This window comes from Numida meleagris, chromosome 3 (genome assembly GCF_002078875.1).
Source record: "Numida meleagris isolate 19003 breed g44 Domestic line chromosome 3, NumMel1.0, whole genome shotgun sequence".
Lineage (NCBI taxonomy): Eukaryota > Metazoa > Chordata > Aves > Galliformes > Numididae > Numida > Numida meleagris.
The window spans coordinates 2,147,844-2,169,083 of NC_034411.1; the positions used below are offsets into that span (position 1 = coordinate 2,147,844).

At 37.0% G+C, this 21,240-nt stretch overlaps 1 protein-coding gene across 2 annotated transcripts in view; it reads left to right on the plus strand.

Annotated features, from left to right (window-relative positions):
• The window catches only part of LOC110397060 (protocadherin Fat 4-like), a 42,176-nt gene continuing 21,433 nt past the window's right edge, over positions 498-21,240 (plus strand). For both annotated transcript variants that reach the window (XM_021393016.1, XM_021393017.1), the window contains exons 1-23: positions 498-633; positions 3,607-3,767; positions 4,843-4,887; positions 5,261-5,356; positions 5,688-5,777; positions 6,502-6,612; positions 7,355-7,471; positions 8,665-8,755; positions 9,299-9,411; positions 9,670-9,843; positions 10,288-10,416; positions 10,661-10,816; positions 11,374-11,554; positions 12,598-12,731; positions 13,734-14,678; positions 15,687-15,812; positions 15,939-16,196; positions 16,487-16,585; positions 16,690-16,862; positions 17,882-18,030; positions 18,849-19,156; positions 19,700-19,969; positions 20,716-20,853. In XM_021393016.1, the coding sequence (XP_021248691.1) occupies positions 4,885-4,887; positions 5,261-5,356; positions 5,688-5,777; positions 6,502-6,612; positions 7,355-7,471; positions 8,665-8,755; positions 9,299-9,411; positions 9,670-9,843; positions 10,288-10,416; positions 10,661-10,816; positions 11,374-11,554; positions 12,598-12,731; positions 13,734-14,678; positions 15,687-15,812; positions 15,939-16,196; positions 16,487-16,585; positions 16,690-16,862; positions 17,882-18,030; positions 18,849-19,156; positions 19,700-19,969; positions 20,716-20,853 (3,861 nt within the window). In that variant the 5' untranslated portion in view covers positions 498-633; positions 3,607-3,767; positions 4,843-4,884. The remainder of the gene's footprint in view (positions 634-3,606; positions 3,768-4,842; positions 4,888-5,260; positions 5,357-5,687; positions 5,778-6,501; positions 6,613-7,354; positions 7,472-8,664; positions 8,756-9,298; positions 9,412-9,669; positions 9,844-10,287; positions 10,417-10,660; positions 10,817-11,373; positions 11,555-12,597; positions 12,732-13,733; positions 14,679-15,686; positions 15,813-15,938; positions 16,197-16,486; positions 16,586-16,689; positions 16,863-17,881; positions 18,031-18,848; positions 19,157-19,699; positions 19,970-20,715; positions 20,854-21,240) is intronic.

Here is a 21,240-nt window from a genome sequence, read left to right on the forward strand (position 1 = left end):
TTATGAAATCACACTTTAAATTGCCAATTTAAAGTCAATCTATTTCAGGCAAATCAATGTGCCTGAATTACTTACAGTTCAGTGATGAATAGATTTGTGTTTATAGCTTTCTTGAGAGGAGAAAACATTTGCAAGGCCATGGACCAAAGGGAGCTTTGGTCATGGTCTTTGCAAATGTTCAGCAGGAAATGAAAGTACAGTGATTCATGGCAGTTAAGCAATAAAGCCAAAGTTTCACTGTACTCAGGGTACTGAGGAAGGATAATTCTGCAACTAGTCATTTTCTCAAACTTTTATTGATAGCTGATTATCTTTAAATTCTTCACTGAAAAAAAAGGGGGGGAGAAAGGACAGACTGGGACTAAGCCTGCAATCGTATCTATTTCAGGTAAGGTGTTGCTTTAAATCCTGAAAATTATTTTGAGGTACCACCATAATAAATCTGATTAATTTGGATTGATGTACACAAGTTTTATATAGTATAAGATCTTCTTTTACTTTGTGCATTTTCTGGAAATAGTCCCTCTGTTTTTTGTACATGACTTTTCATTTTCTTTTTAGAAATCACAAGTATAGATTGTGACACAACACCTAGCACGGTCCTGCTGCCAACCTTTTTAGATGAGTATACAGGTAAATCATGATTTGATCCTAGAACTATCTGTCTTTCTCTTTAGTGCGCACAGTGCTTCAATTCTTTGCATAATCTGTAATTTATAATGGATTGATCTATATTGTAAGTTTTTTGGTTTTTTTTTTTTTATAGTAGTTTTCATGACTGTATGCAGCAGCAGCAGCCTAAATGAAATACTGCTCTCTCTGGTGAATAGGGTAAATAAATATAAGAAAAATAAATTCACTCATCCAAAGATCTCACTATCTGAATAGACACAGCAATCAATGGGGTTGAGTTCACCCTCAACAGGTTTGCTGATGACACCAAGCTGTGGGGCGTGGTGACACAGCAGAGGGACAGGATGCCATCCAGAGGGACCTAGACAGGCTTGAGCTGTGGGCCCAGCTGAACCACATGAGGTTCTACAAAGCCACATGCAAGGTCTTGCAACTGGGTTGAGGCAATCTCCATTGCCAATACAAGCTGGGGGATGAAAGAATTGAGCGCAGCTGAAAAAGACTTGGGGTACTGCTGGATGGGAAGCTGGTTGTGAGCCAGCACTGTGCCCTCACAGCCCAGAAAGCCAACTGTATCCTGGGCTGCATCCAAAGCAGCATGGCCAGCAGGGCGAGGGAGGGGATCTGCCCCTCTGCTCTGGGCTGGTGAGGCCTCAGCTGGAGCACTGCGTCCAGATGGGGAGTGCTCAGTACAGAAGAAATGTGGGCAAGTTGGAGTGCGAGGGGAATGGAGTGAGGAGAAATGGTTTCAAGCTTGAAGAGCATAGATTTTGGTTGGATAGAAGGAAAAAGGGATCCAAGGGACAGAAGAACCCTCCTACAAGGACAGGCTGAAAGAGCTGGGGCTGTTCAGCCTGAAAAAGAGAAGGCTTTGAGGTGGCCTTTCAATATCTTATTTAGCAGGATCTGTGATGACAGAACAAGGGGAAATGGCTTCAGGCTTGAAGAGGGTAGATTTAGGTTGGATATAAGGAAAAAGCCTTATACAGTGAGGGTGGTGAGGGCACTGGAATAGGTTGCCCAGTGATGTGGTTCATGCCCCGTCCCTGGAGACTTTCAGGGTGAGGCTGGATCAGGCCCTGGGCAACCTGGTGGAGCTGTGGTGTCCCTGTGCATTGCAGGGGAGTTGGACTAGATGGCCTTCAGAGGTCCCTTCCAACTCTAAGGATTCTATGATTCTATAATAAACAGTTCACTCCTTGTGAGGTTGCATCATAAATGAATGAGATGGTGTGAGAGCAAGGAAGTACCTTCTGTTTTCTGCTGGGGAAGCTGAGGCTCAGAATTAAACACCTTGCCTAAGAGCAGTAGGGCTGACTTGCCAAGAGCCAGATTCCAGTCTCCTGAGTCAGAGCCTTGTGCCTTATCCACAAGACCAACCTTTCCCTTGGAGCATTTCTTTTCTCTCCACCCTGTTTTGAGGGTAGGAACGGTAGCATTGTTCTATGTCAAACAAATTTAAAGCATAATACAAGAGCACTCCCAGCAGAATGGCTGGAACAACCTTTGAGTTTATCATTAATCTGGAAGCCATGACTTTTCTTGGAATGGCTTCTGCACTGGAACCCTCCTCAGCAGGAGCAATAACCACAAAAGCTTTAACCACCAAAAGGCCTGTCAGTCTTTAAGTAAGAGGGTTTTGAGATTAAAAAAAAAAAAAAGTTAAAAAAAAACCCAACACACAACAAAACCACACAACACATACTTAAAACAATGAAAACTTACCACTTTACTCCTGAGATACAGCACAACTATTCTGTGCTCACTGTCATCTATCCATTATCACTGGACTCGTACCTGAGAGTATTCCAGGCACTCCCTGCAGCTGGAGGAAAAGAAGTTGTTCCCTTCCTTTAGTAGCTTAGGGACCAAGGCAGTGAGCCTGCATGTTGAGATGAGAGATGGGGCCGTAACAGTAAGTTTTGCTGACCTAGGTTGGTAATGATGAAGTATGAAAACAATAGAGTAAGAAAGAAACTCAACTAGTGTGCTTCCTGAAGATCACAGAAAATATTCGAGATCTCAGGGAAGATTTGGGAGACCAGAGGGGATTTTTTTGCAACCCTGATGATGTCTTCCATGAGAAGATGCGTATTATTTAATGACTACAAATATCTTGATAAATGTAAGATAACTATGTTTAATAATTGTGCCAGTAACACTACACTGGATTGTTTACAAGAACACATTTCAAACATGCTTTCAAGCCTGGATTTGATTTTTAACAAAGCAAGCAACACGCTACTGAAAAAACAGTGAATTTAATCTGTTGTGATAATAACAAAATAAAAAATCCTAATGTTTTCAAGGCAAAAAATATGTTCAATTGTAGAAAAATTGCACTCAAAGTGATTCAAGAGTTGCAGTATTTAATGTTGCAGTATTTTGTATGAATAGAAACAGACTGAAGAAAAGTACATATACTTAACTATTCAGAATCAAAATCCACAAGCAGCCACAAGGCTGAATCCAGATTCATACTGAATTCCATCTGCTTGCTGGATTTAGAGATGACATGCCCTTATGATTGGAAAACAGGGAATCTTACCCCATGCAGCCCTGACTAACATCTCACTGACTTTGATTACACTCCCTGTGTAGGAAGTCTGGTCTGTCTGTGTGGAACCAATGGCAGAAAAAGGCCTAAATGTGAAAAAATAAAAAATAAAACATTGCAGCATGAACTTGTTTCCAGGAAAGGATGGAAACTTAGGTGAAAAGTATGCCAAGAGTTTTAATGCTGGACATCATGTCATAGAGTGTGAACATTAGAAAATTTGCATGGTTTTAAAACACATCAGTGCTCTTATGCACAGTATTAAAGTGGACTTAGATTGATCTAACTGAGAATGCAAAACTAATCTCAAGTCTAACTAAACCATAACCAATGACTTAATTATCAATATATTTGAGATAAACCCTATGAGTGTCTTTTCCACCAAGCAATCTAATTTACTATGCTTTCTTTTACAGGTGATATAGAATGGATTATAAATATCCCACCCAATGTAAATTTGAAATTAAAAGAGTATTTGTTCCCTGAACACTTAGAGTATGTGAAGCTAGAGTATGATTCTGGTACTAACAATGCAACAGTGAAGACAAATAAGCCACTGGATGTTGATTCTATTGAGGTATTATTTTCACTGCATATAAAATCTAGATATAAAGGTTTTCTTGACTGGTGAAAAAAGCACACTGATATACACTAAATATTTATTCTTTCATGATACAGGTTAGCGTACCAAAAAAACGACTCATCAGAAATATCAGTGTAGACTTCAGTATCCACATCTCCGTAACATCTATGCTAAATATCTCTAACTGAAAGTTTAGCTGGGACCTGACAGTCAAGATGGTTCTTTCTTAATTGTGTATTATTACTTTGTAATAAAAGTTGTAAATACTCGATTAAGACAGGTATCACTGTTCCTAAGGTTTATCTATCTCCTAGTAACACGATTCACTTCATCAAAGTGGAATTGATTGGTTATGATTTGCTAGGAGGCAATCTTTAATCCTATGAATATTTATGTTGGTGCTTTACTGCAGACAGGAATAGATCCACTGGCCTCTGTTGGCTGAAAGGAATCAGGAGCCATACTTCTAGGCCATGCTTGCTCTATAGGACTACCAGGGATCTCTAAAACAATACTGTTTTTCTCACTGACATTGCCTCTGGATGTAAGAATAGTATAACTTTGTGTAGTAACTGGAGGCCATTTTTTGTACAACTACTTTTTCAGAGTAGCATTGTACTTGACAGAATTGAAGCACACGGATTTTAAAAAGGACTCTTACAATCAAGATTTGTAATTGATGAAAATGTTAAGACTTCAAAGTTAACACTTCCTTTCCTCATTTGGATTTTTTTTTTTAATGAGTTAAAACATTTTCCTGAAAATGTTCCGATACTTTTTATGCTTGCTACACCAATTATGCTATGCTTGGCAGCCAGTTAAACATTACAGATCATAATCCGCAATGAACTTGCTATATATAGTGAACAACGTTTTTTTGGTATGACGTGTTGAAACGTCAAAGCTGAACTATGCTCCTGTAACCATGAATATTTAACTGCCAATTCATCACGGCACACCTGAATTTTCACATACTGGAAGTTCTGTGTAATTTTGCTATGTATACGTTGAGATAATGATACTTTTTAGAGACTATTCATAATGTTATTTATTTGCTATTAATTTTTAGAGTGACCATCTCTTTTACTCTATTGTTTGCCAAAGGACTGGAATGGTAAGTAGAAGATGTGTAATCAACTATATTTATTTGTCTAAGTTTAATGCAAACTATTATTTTATGAAATACTATTTCAACTAAAGATGTGATTCAGAGAGTTAAGAACATCTTATAAAAAATGGATTTGTTTAAAGATGCCAACTGGGATGAGTGTTTTTGTTCTCAGTAAACTTAACATAATTTTTGTTTAAAGTTTTTAAAATATTTTCACAAACTCCATTGTTACAACTGGTAGTCTGCCATTAAAAATCTTTTAGAACTGAAGGGATATCTCTTTGAAGATCTCTTTTTATATGATGAAATTAAATGTTAGCATTGTGCTGCTACCTTGCTGATGACATTTCTAATGTCTTTTGCTCCCATTATGAAGACTGAAATAGAGAATGCACGGGATTTACGATTAGAAGATGTAAATGACAATTCTCCAGAATTTCTACAAACTCACTATAACACTTCAGTATCCGAGGTGGGTTATGGGCAATATTAATGATTTTTCATGTAGTATTTGAAATTACTTTCTGGGGCCCAATCGTACCAGATAATTACATGCACTCTTACATGACTTTTCTATGCCTTCATGTAAGTGTGGAAGAAAGAGACTGGGCTGTGTGCATCACAGCTGGAGGCACAAGGTGAAGAAGGAACATTCTGCTTGATGAACAAAAATAGAAATTAGAATTAATTTGCTTGTTCTAAGGGACTGGCTACATCTTCCTGCTCAGAAGGAAAGAAGCAAAGGGTCAGAAGCAAGAACAAAATGGGATTGTGGCTGAGCATTTGATGTTCTTTATTTCTAGGTATCTGAAATAAATTCCTCAGTTATAAAAGTGGAAGCTAAAGATAAAGATCTGTCACCTTTGTTCAGCCAGATTAGTTACAGCCTTTGGGTGAGTATCCTTTGTTTGCCCAAAAGTGTGAACACCAGTCTGTATTTCATGCACAGCATAGCCTGTGACTTGATCCAAATATATATTCTTGTACTGCAATGTTATTATTACAAACCAGCAAAATGATGGCACCAGAAAGACCATTTAGCATTAGAACAGTGTGATGACCATAAAAATTTTCACCACAAGACCAGTATAGTATGCAGAGAGGCTTGAATCTATTTCTTTAAGTTTGTGAAATGTTTTGCAGCGTTATTAATGTACAGCGAAGGAACTCTTTGTCCTAATTGGAAACAGGAGTGAAACAGTTTCACCCCTTTCTAAAGACAGTACTACAAAGATTTGTTGTTGATCTTTATTTCTGTTGAGGAGTATACATAAGCCACTTGAAGCAAGATTATTTCAAATAACTTCTGATATCAGCCATGGAGATCTCTGTCTTTGAGCTTGCTATCCCTGTTTCTTTTATAGCTGGTGAAGGGAAAGTGATGCCATTCATCAGATCTGTAGTTTCAGACTATAGGATGAGATAAATCAGATAAAAACTCCAATGGCACTGAGACGAGTGGCAATAGAATGAGTTGAAGAGGACTTGCATTTTCCAGAGATATCATTAGGGAGATTCTCAGTCATTTTTGAGTAGTCGAATGATAAAGGTGGCAAGAGAAAAGAAAATGTATTTCGTTATTAATTGTGTAAAAAATGTGATTGATTCATTCATCAGGGCCCAAACTCTGATTACTTTTACATAAGGGAAGGAGATGGAAACATCATGGTGAATAAAACTTTGGATTACAACAAGATCAACCATTTCAATTTAACAGTCCAAGCAAAGGTATGCTATAAAATTTAAAAAAAAAGTAGCAATCAAGGCAGTTCTACAGTGATATCTCCTTTGTTATATTTTGTTTTCTGTAAGTCTCTGACCTAGGGATTCAGAACTCTAGCTTATAGGGTCTACAAACCAAAAGTTCTGTTTGCATCTTGACTCCTACTACAGGAAAAGTAGTAGATTCTTAATATTCGAGTCATTGCATTAGTCTCCTTTTAAAAATCAGCTCAAGCTCCTTTCTGTGTGCATTTAAGTACACAGTACATTTATTCTCTGATCACTCTGGCAGATCTGATGTCCTATTGTTACTGCAGCTTACCACCTGCAGTCTTTTTTCTGTGTCTTTTTGAGATTTAGTTATGCGTTTGCCTTCAATGCTTCTTAGGTCTAAAGAGAAGTTATTTAGCAGCATATATTTCTAGTATCTAGCAAATTGTATGGCTACAGCAAATGCACTATTACTACATCCTGCACACTTCTCTGTAATGCATACCTGATACAAAACAAGTAACAAAGAACGATTACTTTTCAATTGTATTATTAATAGAATTGGATTTCTCAGTGGAAGAATAGGATAAGGTAAGAGTTCTCAGATTAAGAATGTAGACATTACAAAATGCAAATAATAATATTCTGCTGTATTCTATTTGTATTCTATCTGTATTCTGTTTTTTCTGTATTCTAATATTCTACTGAAAAATGGCCCTTTCATCACAATGTTTCTTATTTTCTTCTTGGGATGTAGGAAAGATTTGGAAACAACAGTGATACCGTATCATTAATAATTGATGTACAAGATTATGACACATTGAACCCCTACTTCAGTCAATCAGTGTACAATGGAACAATCAGTGAAAACAAGGTAAAAGCTTTTCACTAGATGCTGTAAATGTAAATAAACTATTCCTGTCTGCAGTGCTTTTCTCTCAAGGAGTGTTTCTCATTCAGTTGCTTACAATTGAGGGTTAATGGAGGGCTGCCAACTGGTGGATTTTATGGTTATTGTCTGTAGACCTCCAAGTACCAGGTGAGCAGGACAATTATATGAAGTATGAAACTTTATGCCACAGAAACAGATTCTTCTCAGGTGGGAAAAACAAACAAACAAGCACACACACAAAAAAACAACGAACACCAAAACGAAAACAAACTCAACAGGAGTTGCAGTAGGGTTTATATTGTAAACTTGGAAACGTGGTTGACTACCCATCAGTCCTTGGGTTAGCTGCCTGGTGTCAGCTTTAAATACTGTAACTCCTCCTTAGGTAAGCAAAATAAAAATCTAAATTGTAAACTATGGTTTACATTATATATACATTTTTTTCTGTATAGAGGATGATGTAATTTCTGGTTGGAATATATTTGTTTAATTCAGGCTTCTGCATGAACTGCCAAAGAAAATCACATGGTAGCAATAATAATAATAATAATAATCCACTCAAGTTAAATTGGATAGTTCTCTTTATTAACCCTATTTATCACCATCTTCATGTTAACGTGTTAAATCACCGATATATTTGGTGTTATGCCTTTGGTATCCCTTCTGTTAGAAGTTCACCTTTAATTGTCTGAAAGGAATCCTTTAGATCTTCTGAAATTGTTTTATCTTTAAATTTTTTTTAAATTGGGGATACAGTCTAGACTTGCATATTTTTTTCTCAGAAAGGAATGGAAAGAACTAAGATGTTCAATGCTATTAACATTAATTCCATCAGTGACTACTGCTTCAGAATCTGATGTTTCTTAAAGCAAACATGGTATACACATCAAGTATTTTGCTCATCATTTCACTCTGTAAAGCCACTCTGTAAAGACAGATTTTTTTTTCTGGATCCCAGTGATTAGATCACAGAATTATAGGATGGCTTGGTTTGGAAGGGGCCCTCAAAGTTCAAGTCTAACCTTCCTGCCGTGGGCAGGGACAACTTTCACTAGATGAGGTTGCTCAAACTCCCTTCCAACCTGACTTTCTTTAATCAGAATGGTAACTGACTTAATGAACACATTTCAGTTTGTGTATTTTCTTTTAGTTAATCAGCTATGTATGTTTTCTAGTTGGGTCCTTTGTCTATTCTTCCAGAGAAGATATTTGCTAAAGATGGAGATGCTGGTATAAATGAAAAAGTATTTTACAGCATCAAACTAGGTAAGAACCTTCATTTTCTTCTAAACATTCAAGCAGTAACTTATGATGTTTGCATTAGTGAAGAGAATGATAATGAAGTACAGCATACAGGCAGAAGATGTCTTAACTGCATACGTCTTCACGGCAGTGCTGGTCTGCAAGCTGATTTAGCTTTATTTCAGTCATTATGGAAACTATTTAAAACTATTTTTTAAATGTTTACGTGTTCACAACCTCTTCTCAGGAAACAATTTCCAATTTCAAGTGTAAGACAACTTAGAGTCCTCTATTCAGGATTTTCATTCAGGACCAGCTAGAAATATCAGTTCCACAGGGAGATGTTCTTTCTGACGAATTGCTAACAGCTCCTGAGATGCTGAATTTGAGGCCCTTGAAGTGTGACTGAATTGTCTAAGAGTTGATTTGAGAATGTAGTGTTTGAGGGAGGGAGAGAAAAAAGACCTTATATTTGGAATGTCTGTTAATTTTGCTCTGAGTCATAAAAAGGACAGACTGGCCTTAATGTTCATTTTCATTAACCTGCAGTATTTTGTTACTTTTTAGTGAAACCTCCAGCCTATAGCAACACCTTTTCAATCGATACTGACAGTGGAATGTTGGAAGTAAAGACTGCAGTTGACAGAGAAGAATGTCCATATCTTTTTGTGGCCATTGAGGTAGTTCTTGTTTTACAGTTTAGCGTGTTCATATCGAGTCTCAATTTTATAAACCAGTATAAGAGCCTATGTTGCTGTTATTAGTGCTTCTCATGGTAATGTTAAGGGACAGTTGGCATCCATTATTTACATAATCCACAACACAGAATAAAGGGAATCTTTATTTGTTGAATGTAAGCAGTTACATCATTGCGTTAAGGTGGAACGGCTTGATGTTATTAGGGTATGGAGTTTACAGCTACGAACTCTGTTTTCTAGGCAGCGCAGCAAGACAACAATCTGAAAACAGCTGATGCAGTAGTACTGGTTACTATTGAAGATGTAAATGACAACCCTCCGGTTTTGTCACAGTCAAGCTACAATGTCTCAATTCTAGAAAATTTTCCAAACGGGAAGGAATTTCTTCGAGTAGAAGCCACTGACAAAGATGAGGTAAAATGAATGCAGTTTTGGTTGCTACAAATACTGTACTTCTGCAACATACCTTAAAGTGCATTTGCACTATTTGGGTATGGTGAATGTTGCTACAGGCATGTATTTGTTTTGGACTACCTCCATATATTTAATCATAACAAGCATAATTTCACTTCTTTGAGGAGGGAAGTAATGCAACCCAAGAGTAAATTTTTTTGTCTCTGAAACTTCTCCTGGTTTACTGAAGGTCCCAGACATGAAAGTATAGAAGCATGAAGTAGACACAAAGCTGCAAGTAGCCCTCAGCCTGGGAGAAGTATTTCTTCCAAGTTTCTGTGGGATGAAAGCCTCAATTACACCTGAAGGTTAAATGCTCTCCACCTGGAAATTAAGAATGAAATACCCTAATGGACTAGCTTGGTGCTTGTCCTGTTTAATAGCAAATGTCATTACTGTTTGCAGGGAGGCTTCCAGGGAACGTTCAGTCTCACTCCAGCTGACAGTCCCTTCCAGATAAGTCAAGATGGGATTATAACCGTGAGGAACTCCACACTGTTGGATAGGGAGCGAATACCATCTATTCATCTACAGGTAATAAGCCCACTTCTTTCCAAAGCAAGCTGAGACAAACATATCTAAGCATAGAAAGAAGCTGGCTTGCTGAAATGAATCAACAACTTTCTTGAAGAATCAAATGCAGACTTCGACATTAGAACAGTCTGGAGGGAAATAACACTACAGTGATAGAGTTTGTTCTGCTTGCAATTGCTGCCTCCTCCTATTTGTAGAACATGCATTCTAAACAAAACTGTATTTTTACTGCGTCATTTTCAAGGTCACTGCCAGAGATCATTTGTCACCTTATGATGAGGTACAATCTGCAATCAACATATTGTTGCTAGATGAAAATGACAACAGCCCAAACTTTACAGACACACAATATGAACAAGTTATTTTCATCAATATGACTGCAGGAATGTCCATTCTTCAGGTACTAGAAGTATTAAGTACAAATGACATTTTCATGTGAATGGAATGTATACATCAGCTCTCACTTCAGTTTGTGTAGCCATCCTTTTGAATAAGGAATCTCTTCTGAACTTCTCTGAGTTCAGAAACAGTCCATGTTTTATTTACAACCTTGTAACTCTAGATATTCTATAAACACAGCATTACAGATGTTCTTATTGTATCCCAGGTCAGGGAGTGAACGATAAAGGATTTTTTTTTCTTGATCTCACATCCTGAATTCTACAAGCATGAGAGAGAAAATAAGATTCTTGGACTTAGTTGTTTACAAGGCATTTAATGAAAACAGAATGCTGGTAGAGTCCAGAAAATGACATAATTGTAAAATTTTTGAAAAGCTGTTTATGCTGAAGCATTGTATTTAATTTGTAGACAGAAAATTTTGTGAGATAAGAGAATTATATTAATTCATAAGTATCTGCTACATTAATGATTTTCACTGCAGACTACACAGGAATAAGTAATTGTGTCGCTTTATATTACCACAAAAAAACTAGAGTAAAATTATTTATTCTACAGGTTGCTGCTGATGATCCAGATGATGGTATAAATGGAGAGATAAGCTTTCTCTTAGCTGGTGGCAATGAAGATGGATACTTTGAATTGGATGAATCCACAGGACAAATCAGTTTAAAAACAGTAATCCCATTAACAGTCAACGAGAGTAAGAACTTTGTCCTATGGGTAACAGCTACTGATGGTAAGACAAGATTTTAATACAGGTTGACACAACAACCTCAAACGAAGGTTTTTGTTTTCTTTTTGATTTTTCATTTTGTTTGTGTTTTTTCTTTCCCTTTCTCTTAAGGAATGTTTTCAAGATAGGCCCCTAGACTTTATTTTAAAAATATCATCTCTTTTCACCTGCTCTTGTTTGTTGAAGATGAGAAAATTGTTGTCTTGTTCATCCAAAATATTACCTCTGTAGTAAAACTCTACTTCCTCATCATGCTTTTATATCTCAGTTTGCTTTATGTCTATGGAAATGTACAAAATAATAGAAATCTCACACCTACCTTTAACTTAATTATTGACTGCTTTTGCACGGGATAGTAGACTGAGATTCAGGCATATAAATTGTAAATTATAGGAATTCTAATTCCTATAAATTCCAGAAATTTATAATTCAGTCAACAGGTAGTAAAGTAAAAATTAAATGCAATGAGTAACTCAGTCTGTGTTTTCACATCCATGTGGGCATGGAGAAACTGAAGTGGAGGTGCCAAAACCATCTTTAGGATGACTAGCGCAAAAAGATATACTTACTGAGAGTTCTTCTGGCTTAAAAGAGTAACAGAGAACTTGGTGAATATTCATAATCTCAATAATGACAGAGGTAAATGTAACCTAGCAAGGATATCCCCTCCTGCATGAGCATCCAACGTGCTTCTTATCCTTCCAGTTTTTCCCTCTCTGATTCGCTCGGTATGAGCTTTGTGTCTTCAAATCATAGCTCTGTGGATAAAATGGATACTGGGAGAAGCATAGTTGCACAAGAGGTGCATTGGTCCATCCTATGTCTGTCTGTGCTAAATAGGTAGTAAGCATTGTAGTGTGTATTCAAGCTCACGTACTGAAAGTGTAACATCCTATAAATGATGCTCTATTCTTGGTTAGAACTTCTCAGCAGTGCCATAATACTAACAGTAAGGATGAAGAAAAAACACCAGTGGAAAAATATATACATATTTTAGGCAGATGATTTTTTGTGCTTTTTGTGAGATGGTTTTCTTTTGATTGCAGGTGGGACAAATCCAAGAAGTTCATCGGTGCCAGTACGCATCTTTGCAGTTGGAGATTCCAGACCTCAGTTTATTCAGAAAACATATAATGTGTCTGTGGAAGAAGAGCTAGTCAGTCCTGCTGAAGTAGCAAGAGTAAGAACAACTTTATTCTATCACCCATATAGGACATGACAGTTATAAGGAAATTCTCTTTCATGCATGCTCAAAATATTTATATCCCCTTGAATTATTTGTGATTTCTTTTCTGCTTAAGCTTCATTTTTATTGCACACTGATTGTGTCTGTCACATGAAGCCTATCACCCACCAAAAATTAAAACAGCATCTGCTACCATCCAGCATTGGAAACAATCCCCCCCACCACCAAAACCTGTCCCCACCAGCAAGAAAACAAAACAAATGAAAAAAAAATAAACCATCCAGCCAATCAAAAATAAAACAATAAAAAAACCCACCAAAACCCACAGCTAGAAATACCTGACACATTAAACTCTCATTCTTAGCTCTTTGTTGACTTTGGACATTCTACAATGACTACAGTGGCCCAAAGGTAGGGATAAGCAATATACAGTCATCTGTTCATGACACATCTAAAACCCAGAGGCATGAGATGGCTACAAAATGCAGTCTTGCTATTAGAAAGCTGTCATAAGGACATTATCAAAGAAGGCTCTAGAGTACTTGTTCCTCATTTTGATCCAAAAATGCTTAGACAAGCTGGCCACTGCAATGCACTACGGTAGCTCCTTGTTAGATGCAATTAAGAAGACAGGTGGGAGGTCTAATACCAAATCAGAGAGAATACAGTGCGTTTCAGTGTTTTGTTTTATTGGCTGCCTGAGTTAGTTCATTTTTTTACTTTAGTTTTTGTAAAGAAAGGCAGAGCCGAAAGTTAAACTGGACTCTATTATTTTCATTATGTATTATATTTATTTACATTTCTATCCTAGTCATGTTCCAGCAAGAGTCAATCCTCTCCAGCTGTATTTTTCTGTGTATATTGTGGTTTCATTTTTACTTTTAGTAAATAAAACTAGTAAAATGAATTTGAACATAGTTAAAATTACAGTTCTTTTTTAAGCAGTGGTTTATTGGTTTGAATTCATTTATGGATAATATTTTATATCTTACACAGGTAACATATGAGTCTCCAAACCCCCATACACCAGTTATATTAACAGTACTGACAGAATCAGCAACGTTTGATGTTGACATCAATGGAATCATCTGGACAAAAATCAAACTGGACTATGAATCCCAGAATAATTACACACTAAACATTTCCTTGTCAGATGGAATTAATTCTGACTATGCTACTGTGTTTATCCAAGTTACAGACGTCAATGATAACAGTCCTGTGTTTGGTATAACCAACACTATCATTAATGTTCTGGAGAACACGCCAGCTGGAACTTCTGTTACCAGTGTGACAGCTACTGATGTGGATACTGGTTTTAATGGATTAGTGGTTTACACTCTGAAAGGTGCAGAGGGAAAAATGGATATTGATGCCTCAGGATTAATTTTGCTGACAAAGGAATTGGACAGAGAAACACAAGACATCTACAACTTAGCAGTGATTGCTAGTGACCAAGGCCAACCCAGCCTTTCTGCAGTTCTCAATTTAACAGTTGTCGTTGATGATGTGAATGATAACCCTCCAGTCTTCTCATCAAGTAGATATGAAGAGAGTGTCCCTGAAGACAAAGCACCTGGAAGCGAACTATTGAGAGTATCTGCTACAGATTTGGATGCAGGCGCCAATGCCCTTGTGAAGTACAGGATTATTAGCCAGAAACCTCTAACTTCCTTGCCAATGTTTCGTGTCAATTTGACCACCGGACAGTTCTTCCTGAACCAGCAGCTGGATTATGAAACCACAACGCAATTTGAAGTAGAACTGGAGGCATCGGATGGAGGGCAGCCAAGTCTTAACACTAGCGTACGCGTTGTTGTCCGTGTACTAGATGTCAATGATAACCCACCAAAGTTTAATCAAGCAACTTATGACATAGTTGTGATTGAAAACATACAAAAGGGTAGTCCCATCTGCACATTCACCGTTACTGACGATGATGAGGTAGGTACCAAAATAATCTCATCTTGATGAATCAAGATGACACGTTTTTCATCTTAAAAAAATAAAACATGTATTAGAATTAGATGGACCAAAGGAGATTTTCTTAAATGGTTGACAATAAATACATTTTGTGCCATGATAGCATCACTCTGCTTTCTTTGGAGCCAGCCATAAAACAGCCCTTATCAGTGGAGTTAAGACCTACAAAATAGTTTCCTGACTACCTCAGAGAAGCCAGGAAAAGTTAAATACATGTAAACTAGGACAGAGGAAGTTGTTTTTCTGTGCATGCACATAAGTGATGAATGCATGTATGTCATACCATACAACATGCAATAACAGATACCTTAAAAAAATGTTATGGCAAATAATCAACTGTTTTAATAGTGCTTGGTAACTTGCTTCTGTCTTAGAATATAATAGCAATTTTCTGTAACAAAGTCAACTTCCTCTTAGTATGAGCTTCATCTGGGAGAAAGGCAATTCTAAAGCTGACATAGTTTCTTTCTCTAATAGAAAATGACACTATTTCATCCTGCTTTATAAAAAGTTGTTTATTTCCCTCCTTTCTTTATGAGAAATTTCACATGTAGTCATGGCACTGGGATCTTTGTTTGGAGGCAGAGATTTCTGATTTGCAGTAATGTTTTTGCTCATTTAAATTTAAAAAAGCATAAATGTACCTCCCAGTTCAGATTCCAGTAAACAGTGTTGCTGAGGACCCACTGTGGGGATTGGTCTTAGAAAGTGTTAGGAAAGGAATGGGTAGGTCCTAAATAGAGAAGCCTACAAAAGCTTCTTACTACCCCCATTTCTATTTGCCTAACAAGTCTATTATTCCCATAGCTCAGGTTAGAAGGTTTCATTCATTATCTTTGCAAAGCACTTGAGCTTTTTAAATTAGAAGTCCTACAGACAAGTCAGGTATGAATATTGAAGAAATATATATATATATTAAAAATGAGTATTAATCATTTTAATCTTAAATAAACTAATTTTTCTTTTTAGGCTGGCTTTTCTCAGGGACACTTCATTCATAACAGTACTTTGTTTACTGTGGATGTTCCTGGAACAATTTCATTAAGGAATGACACAGAACTGGACAGGGAGACTACACCTGGATTCACTTTACAAGTAAATCTGAGGACAGATTTTGAGATTTGGCTCATTTCTACTGCATTCCCTTCTCCCCTTTTTTGTATCTTCATCAACTCATTAAAATGCCAGTGCAGATAATTCCATTTTTGTTTCTTTTGGCAGGTATGGGCAGTTGACGCTGAAAGCGATGGTCTTAATTCAAGTTCCTTGTTTCACATCACAGTTTTAGATGTCAATGATAATAACCCTGAATTTCAGATGCAGTCATACAGTTTTGCAGTTCTGGAGGGAGATTACAGGTTGAGTGCTCCTCCTGTAGTTGGACATGTAACTGCTACTGATTTGGATGAGGGAGAGAATGCACGAATTACTTATTACTTATCATCTGAGGATGGGGATAACCCATATGGCATCCAGCAGGTAAGGGTTTGGATATTCTGAAAAAGAAACTGCTTGTCAGCTAGTTACTTGACATAGTTATCCTCATCAGGTAAAAAGAATGGGCAGTAACTATTGTATACATGAAACCAAAACCAACTCACAGACAACTTTGGAATTATAAGCTCAGGTCCAAAAGTTAAGATATACTGGTCATACATTGCTTTTGTCCAAAGGAGAACAGAGGATTTCAATCCTTCATCTCCTTTGAGAACGTGGTTTGCAAGAGTTACAAAAATGATCAGTGTATTGAACTGTATTACTTTCTTTAGGATGGAACCATTTTGGTTAATGGCTACATAGATCGAGAAACCAAAGAGAAATATGAGCTGCTGTTGGTGGCATCTGATAATGGAATGCCTCAAAGGCAGGTAATGTAGAGGATCATTATGCATTGTTGCAACACCCTTTTATTAACAATAATTCAGTATTTGTGCATGTTCTGAGTCACGGTTTTCTCCTGTCATCACTCCAGAATTTCACATACATCAGCATTCAAGTATTAGATGTGAACGATAATGCTCCTCAGTTTACAAAAGCACAATACTCGGCCCGTGTACTCGTAGCAACAGCAAAAGAAGGCGTGTCTGTACTATCAGTGTCTGCTACTGACCTTGACGTTGGGAACAATTCTGTTATTTCATACAGGTACATTTCTATGAGGTTAATAAGTATCTTTTATTAAAGAAACAGAAGGGTGTTTTTATTTCTCGCAAACTATATTTTCTGGTGACAAAAAGATAAGGCCTTTTACAAGTGCTGTAATCTGTAATGATTTTTAAACTTAGGGAAGAGGAGATACATTAATTTGTGTTTTATTAACTTTTCAAATCATGATTACACCATAAAAAAAAAAAAAAAAAGGAATGCATTTAAATGATAATATCAAGAACTGAAAGTCAAGATTTATTTCCACTTCTAAAATGTTACATAAACATGTTGGAATTTGATTAGAAAGCAAATGACTCTCCAAGAATGATTGTCTGTTCATACATATTCTTTTTTCTGGGAGGAGGAGATGAGGAAATACCATCATTCATAACGGGCTACGCATGAAAATTACATAATTGAGGAAGAATGAACCCTGAATTATCAAAAATACCTGGATACATCAACAGGAAAAGGATAGATTAAGAAGTCTTTCTTAAGATGAAAGAGTCAGAAAACTATGGGTGTTTAAAAATGTGGCCTTGAAAGAGAGGGGTTTTATCTGTGATATGGCGTTCTACCTTAAATGTAGGCTTGTTCTTGTGAGCAATCCAGTTACCCATGAGAGGGTGCAGAAACTAGGGTCTGCAGTCTTCAAGTGGAAGTCACCTCCACTTCTTCCATTGCAGAATATGCAGCTGAGCGTGCAGTGTCTGCATCTTATCTGTGGGAACATCAAAGGCCTGAGATCTAGTGGGAGGTGAAGGCATGAATTCTCACTTCCTTCAGTATGCAAGATATACTAGGAAATAAAAAGGCAGATGTACCTCGGTTAATGTTGCTGAAATATGTTTCTTAGCTGTTCTTTATAAAATTTATAAATAAATGCTATTTGTCGGTTATATTTATATTTACGAATAAATACTATTTGTTTGTTGCTTGTTACAAAAGTAACAGGAGTTAGGGGATACTTCCTGTGTCATTAATACCAATATGATACTGATTTTTCTTTAATACAGCCTAATGAACCATTCTGATATTTTCCATATAAATAACCGTACTGGAGAAATCATCCTCAGCAGTAACTTGGCCCACATCACAGCTGACACAGTTGTTACACTGACAGTTATTGCTGCTGACCATGGAGTTCCTCAGCTAACATCAAATGGTAAGTTATATGTTTTCACCTTCTGCTTTCTTTTTCTTCCCACATAAATATAACCTTCACAAACAATGGAATAAAAATGAATCGGGGCTAGAAGCCATGTTATGTTTCAGCAGTGATGATAATTTCTACTCTTTGGTTTCCTCCCAGATGATCATATAAACAGAGAGCTCAGTTTAGTAATCCTGATCAGAAATATGAGTTTTATATTTACTACAACAGTGCTCCTAGTATTTAAAAAAAAGACTTTATGTCAAATGTGTTTCCTCTATTTTCTCAGAGGTAGAAACATTTAAACAAATCAGAAAATATATGTTAGCTCTTTCAAAAAATATTTAATAACATTTTTCTTGTATTTTTAGGAAATAGTCTGATTTTTCATGACCAAAAGCAACAACTGGTTTTCTTAAAATAGGATGAGAAATCTAAATAGAATTTGAACTCATAGGGTTTTGTGGATGTCACTTTTCTTTTGTTACAAAGTAATTTAGTGTAAGAGGAAAAAAAGTGAAATCCTGTTCACTCCTTGCTTTCCTACTGCATTGAGGCAGCATTACTGTAATCAGTGAGGTGTGGTTACTCTGGAACTCCACTGAATATGAAAGGTTTGGTACAGAAGTCATGATATCTTGGGTATCATATATTATTCCTCACTGCTACTGATTTTTATTTTCTTTTCGCTCCTCTTTCCTACCTGCCAGTTTCTGTCAGTTTCTATTGCTACCAAAAAATTTAGGGAAATAGGGTACGGGACATGATAATTTCGCCACCAACTTTGTTATTTCAGTACTTTTAACATCTGAATCATTTTCCCTCATTAGCCTCTGTTACTGTCTACCTGCTGGTAAATGACACTGGCTTCGGACTGGCTTTTGAAAGCTCCAGCTACGAGTTCAGCATTCCAGAGGAGGAACCAGTTAGGACTGCTGTTGGCTCTGTGAAGGCACTGACTGGAAGCATAGCCATACAAGTTGTATACTTTCTGAAATCCCATACTGACAAGTTCGCTGTTAACGACCAAGGAGACATTGTGACTCTTGCCAGGCTAGATCGAGAAGATGATGACCTGTACAGCATCGTTGTAGAAGCTGTTGATTCTGTGGTGCCACCCAACACGGCTGTTGCTTTGGTACAGTACATTGCATTTTTAATTTATTTTTTTTTAAACCTATAACATTATAAGAAAAAAAATGTCTAGGTAAGTGTCATTGATTATGTAAGAATGAGTATTTCAAGAGTCTCGCTGAATTTAACTTCCATTTCTCCTGAGGAACCACTACAACCCTGACAGCTTCTCAAACTGCATCACTTCCTGAGAGTTCCTCTGTGAAGAACCCGTAACCAAAGAAACTGATTAACACTGAAACTGACTCTGTGCATTGTTTTGCAAAAAAAAAAAAAAAGCCCCGAATTATTAATTCTGCTCATCTCTTCTGGTTAAACCATAGTTTATCTTACTGGTAACAATTGAGGATGAAAAAAAATAGAATTGCTGAGATGCTCAGGTTGTGAAAACATTCAAATGCTGAAGTTAGGAACCCTCTTTTGTTATTGCTCTTCTTCTTTTTGTTTGTCTGTTTGTTTTCTATAAAATTTTGTAGACTGAAATGAACATGTTCTCCTTTGGATGCTGTTTCTACAATCAAGTTTGTCTGTTTGTTTTTAAATACAGGTAACTGTGAGAGTAAATGACATCAATGACAATCCTCCAGTTTTCTCAAAAACGATTCAAACAAAGCTATCTTTGCCTGAGAATGCAGGTCCTCTGGATTTGGGCACATTTTCTGCTACTGATCTGGACATAGGAGATAATGCATTTATAAGCTATTATTTGCAAGATAATTTTGCTGGAGCGTTCCGTATTAACACTTCCACAGGCCAGCTGATGACAGAAAAGTCCTTAGACAGAGAAATGATGGACAGTTATGAGCTGAAAATAATAGTAAGTAGAAAATTTTGTTGCAAGTTTGCAAAATTCTCAAGATGAAACTGATAAAAAATACTGAATAGTCACAAGAAAGTCTCAGTCTTCATGAATTTCATTAGAATTCATTCATTATTTTTTGATTGTTATGTTTTGCACGGAGAGATTTGTTTTCTGCTGTGTACATTTTTATTACTGAATAAATGACTCATGAATTTTGGATCCTGAAGATCATAGCCACGTGGTAGCTTACTGTGAAATCTGTAAAGCATTCCTGAACTTGTTTGAGGCTGTACAGATGCCACCACTATATTTCTTGTACTGTTTTGCCAGTCCAGTTTGTCTGTTCCTCTCACTTTTTTCCACTCTTCAAAATGTCTGTATTTGGATGTAAAATATCTGAGATTTATATCAAAAAATGTACTTGGGTTAAACTTTGTTTTTACACTTATTTTGTAAGCATCTATTCAAGTGATTTTGCTGCTATTAATCAATCAAATTAAGGTCTGCGTGTACAAGTGGTTGTTTCAGCACCTGCTGTTGTGTCTGAGTGTGTTTTAAGACCTTCACAGCTGACTAAATTATTGAGCAAAGCAAGGAGCTCTTGGAAATTATTCAGGTCAGCAAGCACAGAGTTAGACCAATATAACCGAGTGATAACTGACCCAGCAGGAAGTCTTCAGAGGCAAAGATTCCTTCCACAATTTTTGTATTGAAATAAGTTTATGTAGTGCTGTATTTAATGACAACTTGTTTCTTCACAGGCTACTGACTCTGGCAAACCACCACTATCGGGAAGCTTAGTTCTAAGCATTGCTGTAGAAGATGTAAACGACAACCCACCCGTATTCTCCCAGAAGTTGTACTCAGTGACTGTAAAAGAGAATGAACCTCCCCATGTGGTACGTGGCACTCAGAGTGTTCTTCTGCAGTAGTGCTCTTTATGCAGACTTGGAAGTGGTGCTATGATGACTGTGCATTGGTAAACATTTGTTGAGTCTATGGAGTCTGTAAAACCAGAGTGTATTCATTTTATATGACAGTGGAGTGCCTATTCCACCGGATCTCCCTTAAGTTCTCTTTATGCCACTTTCCTTGACCCTTCTACCTCAGTGGTGGTGCTGCACTGTATAGATCTGGTTCTCAAAGGGCCTATGGGCAGCCTGCTGTAAGCCTGTTAGGTCACGTACCCAGTACCCTCTGTTCTTAAGGTGTTCTGTCTTCCCCCAGTATATCAATTTCTGGCTCCATATCTGCCTTGTACATACGAAGTAATGATTGGCAGGAAT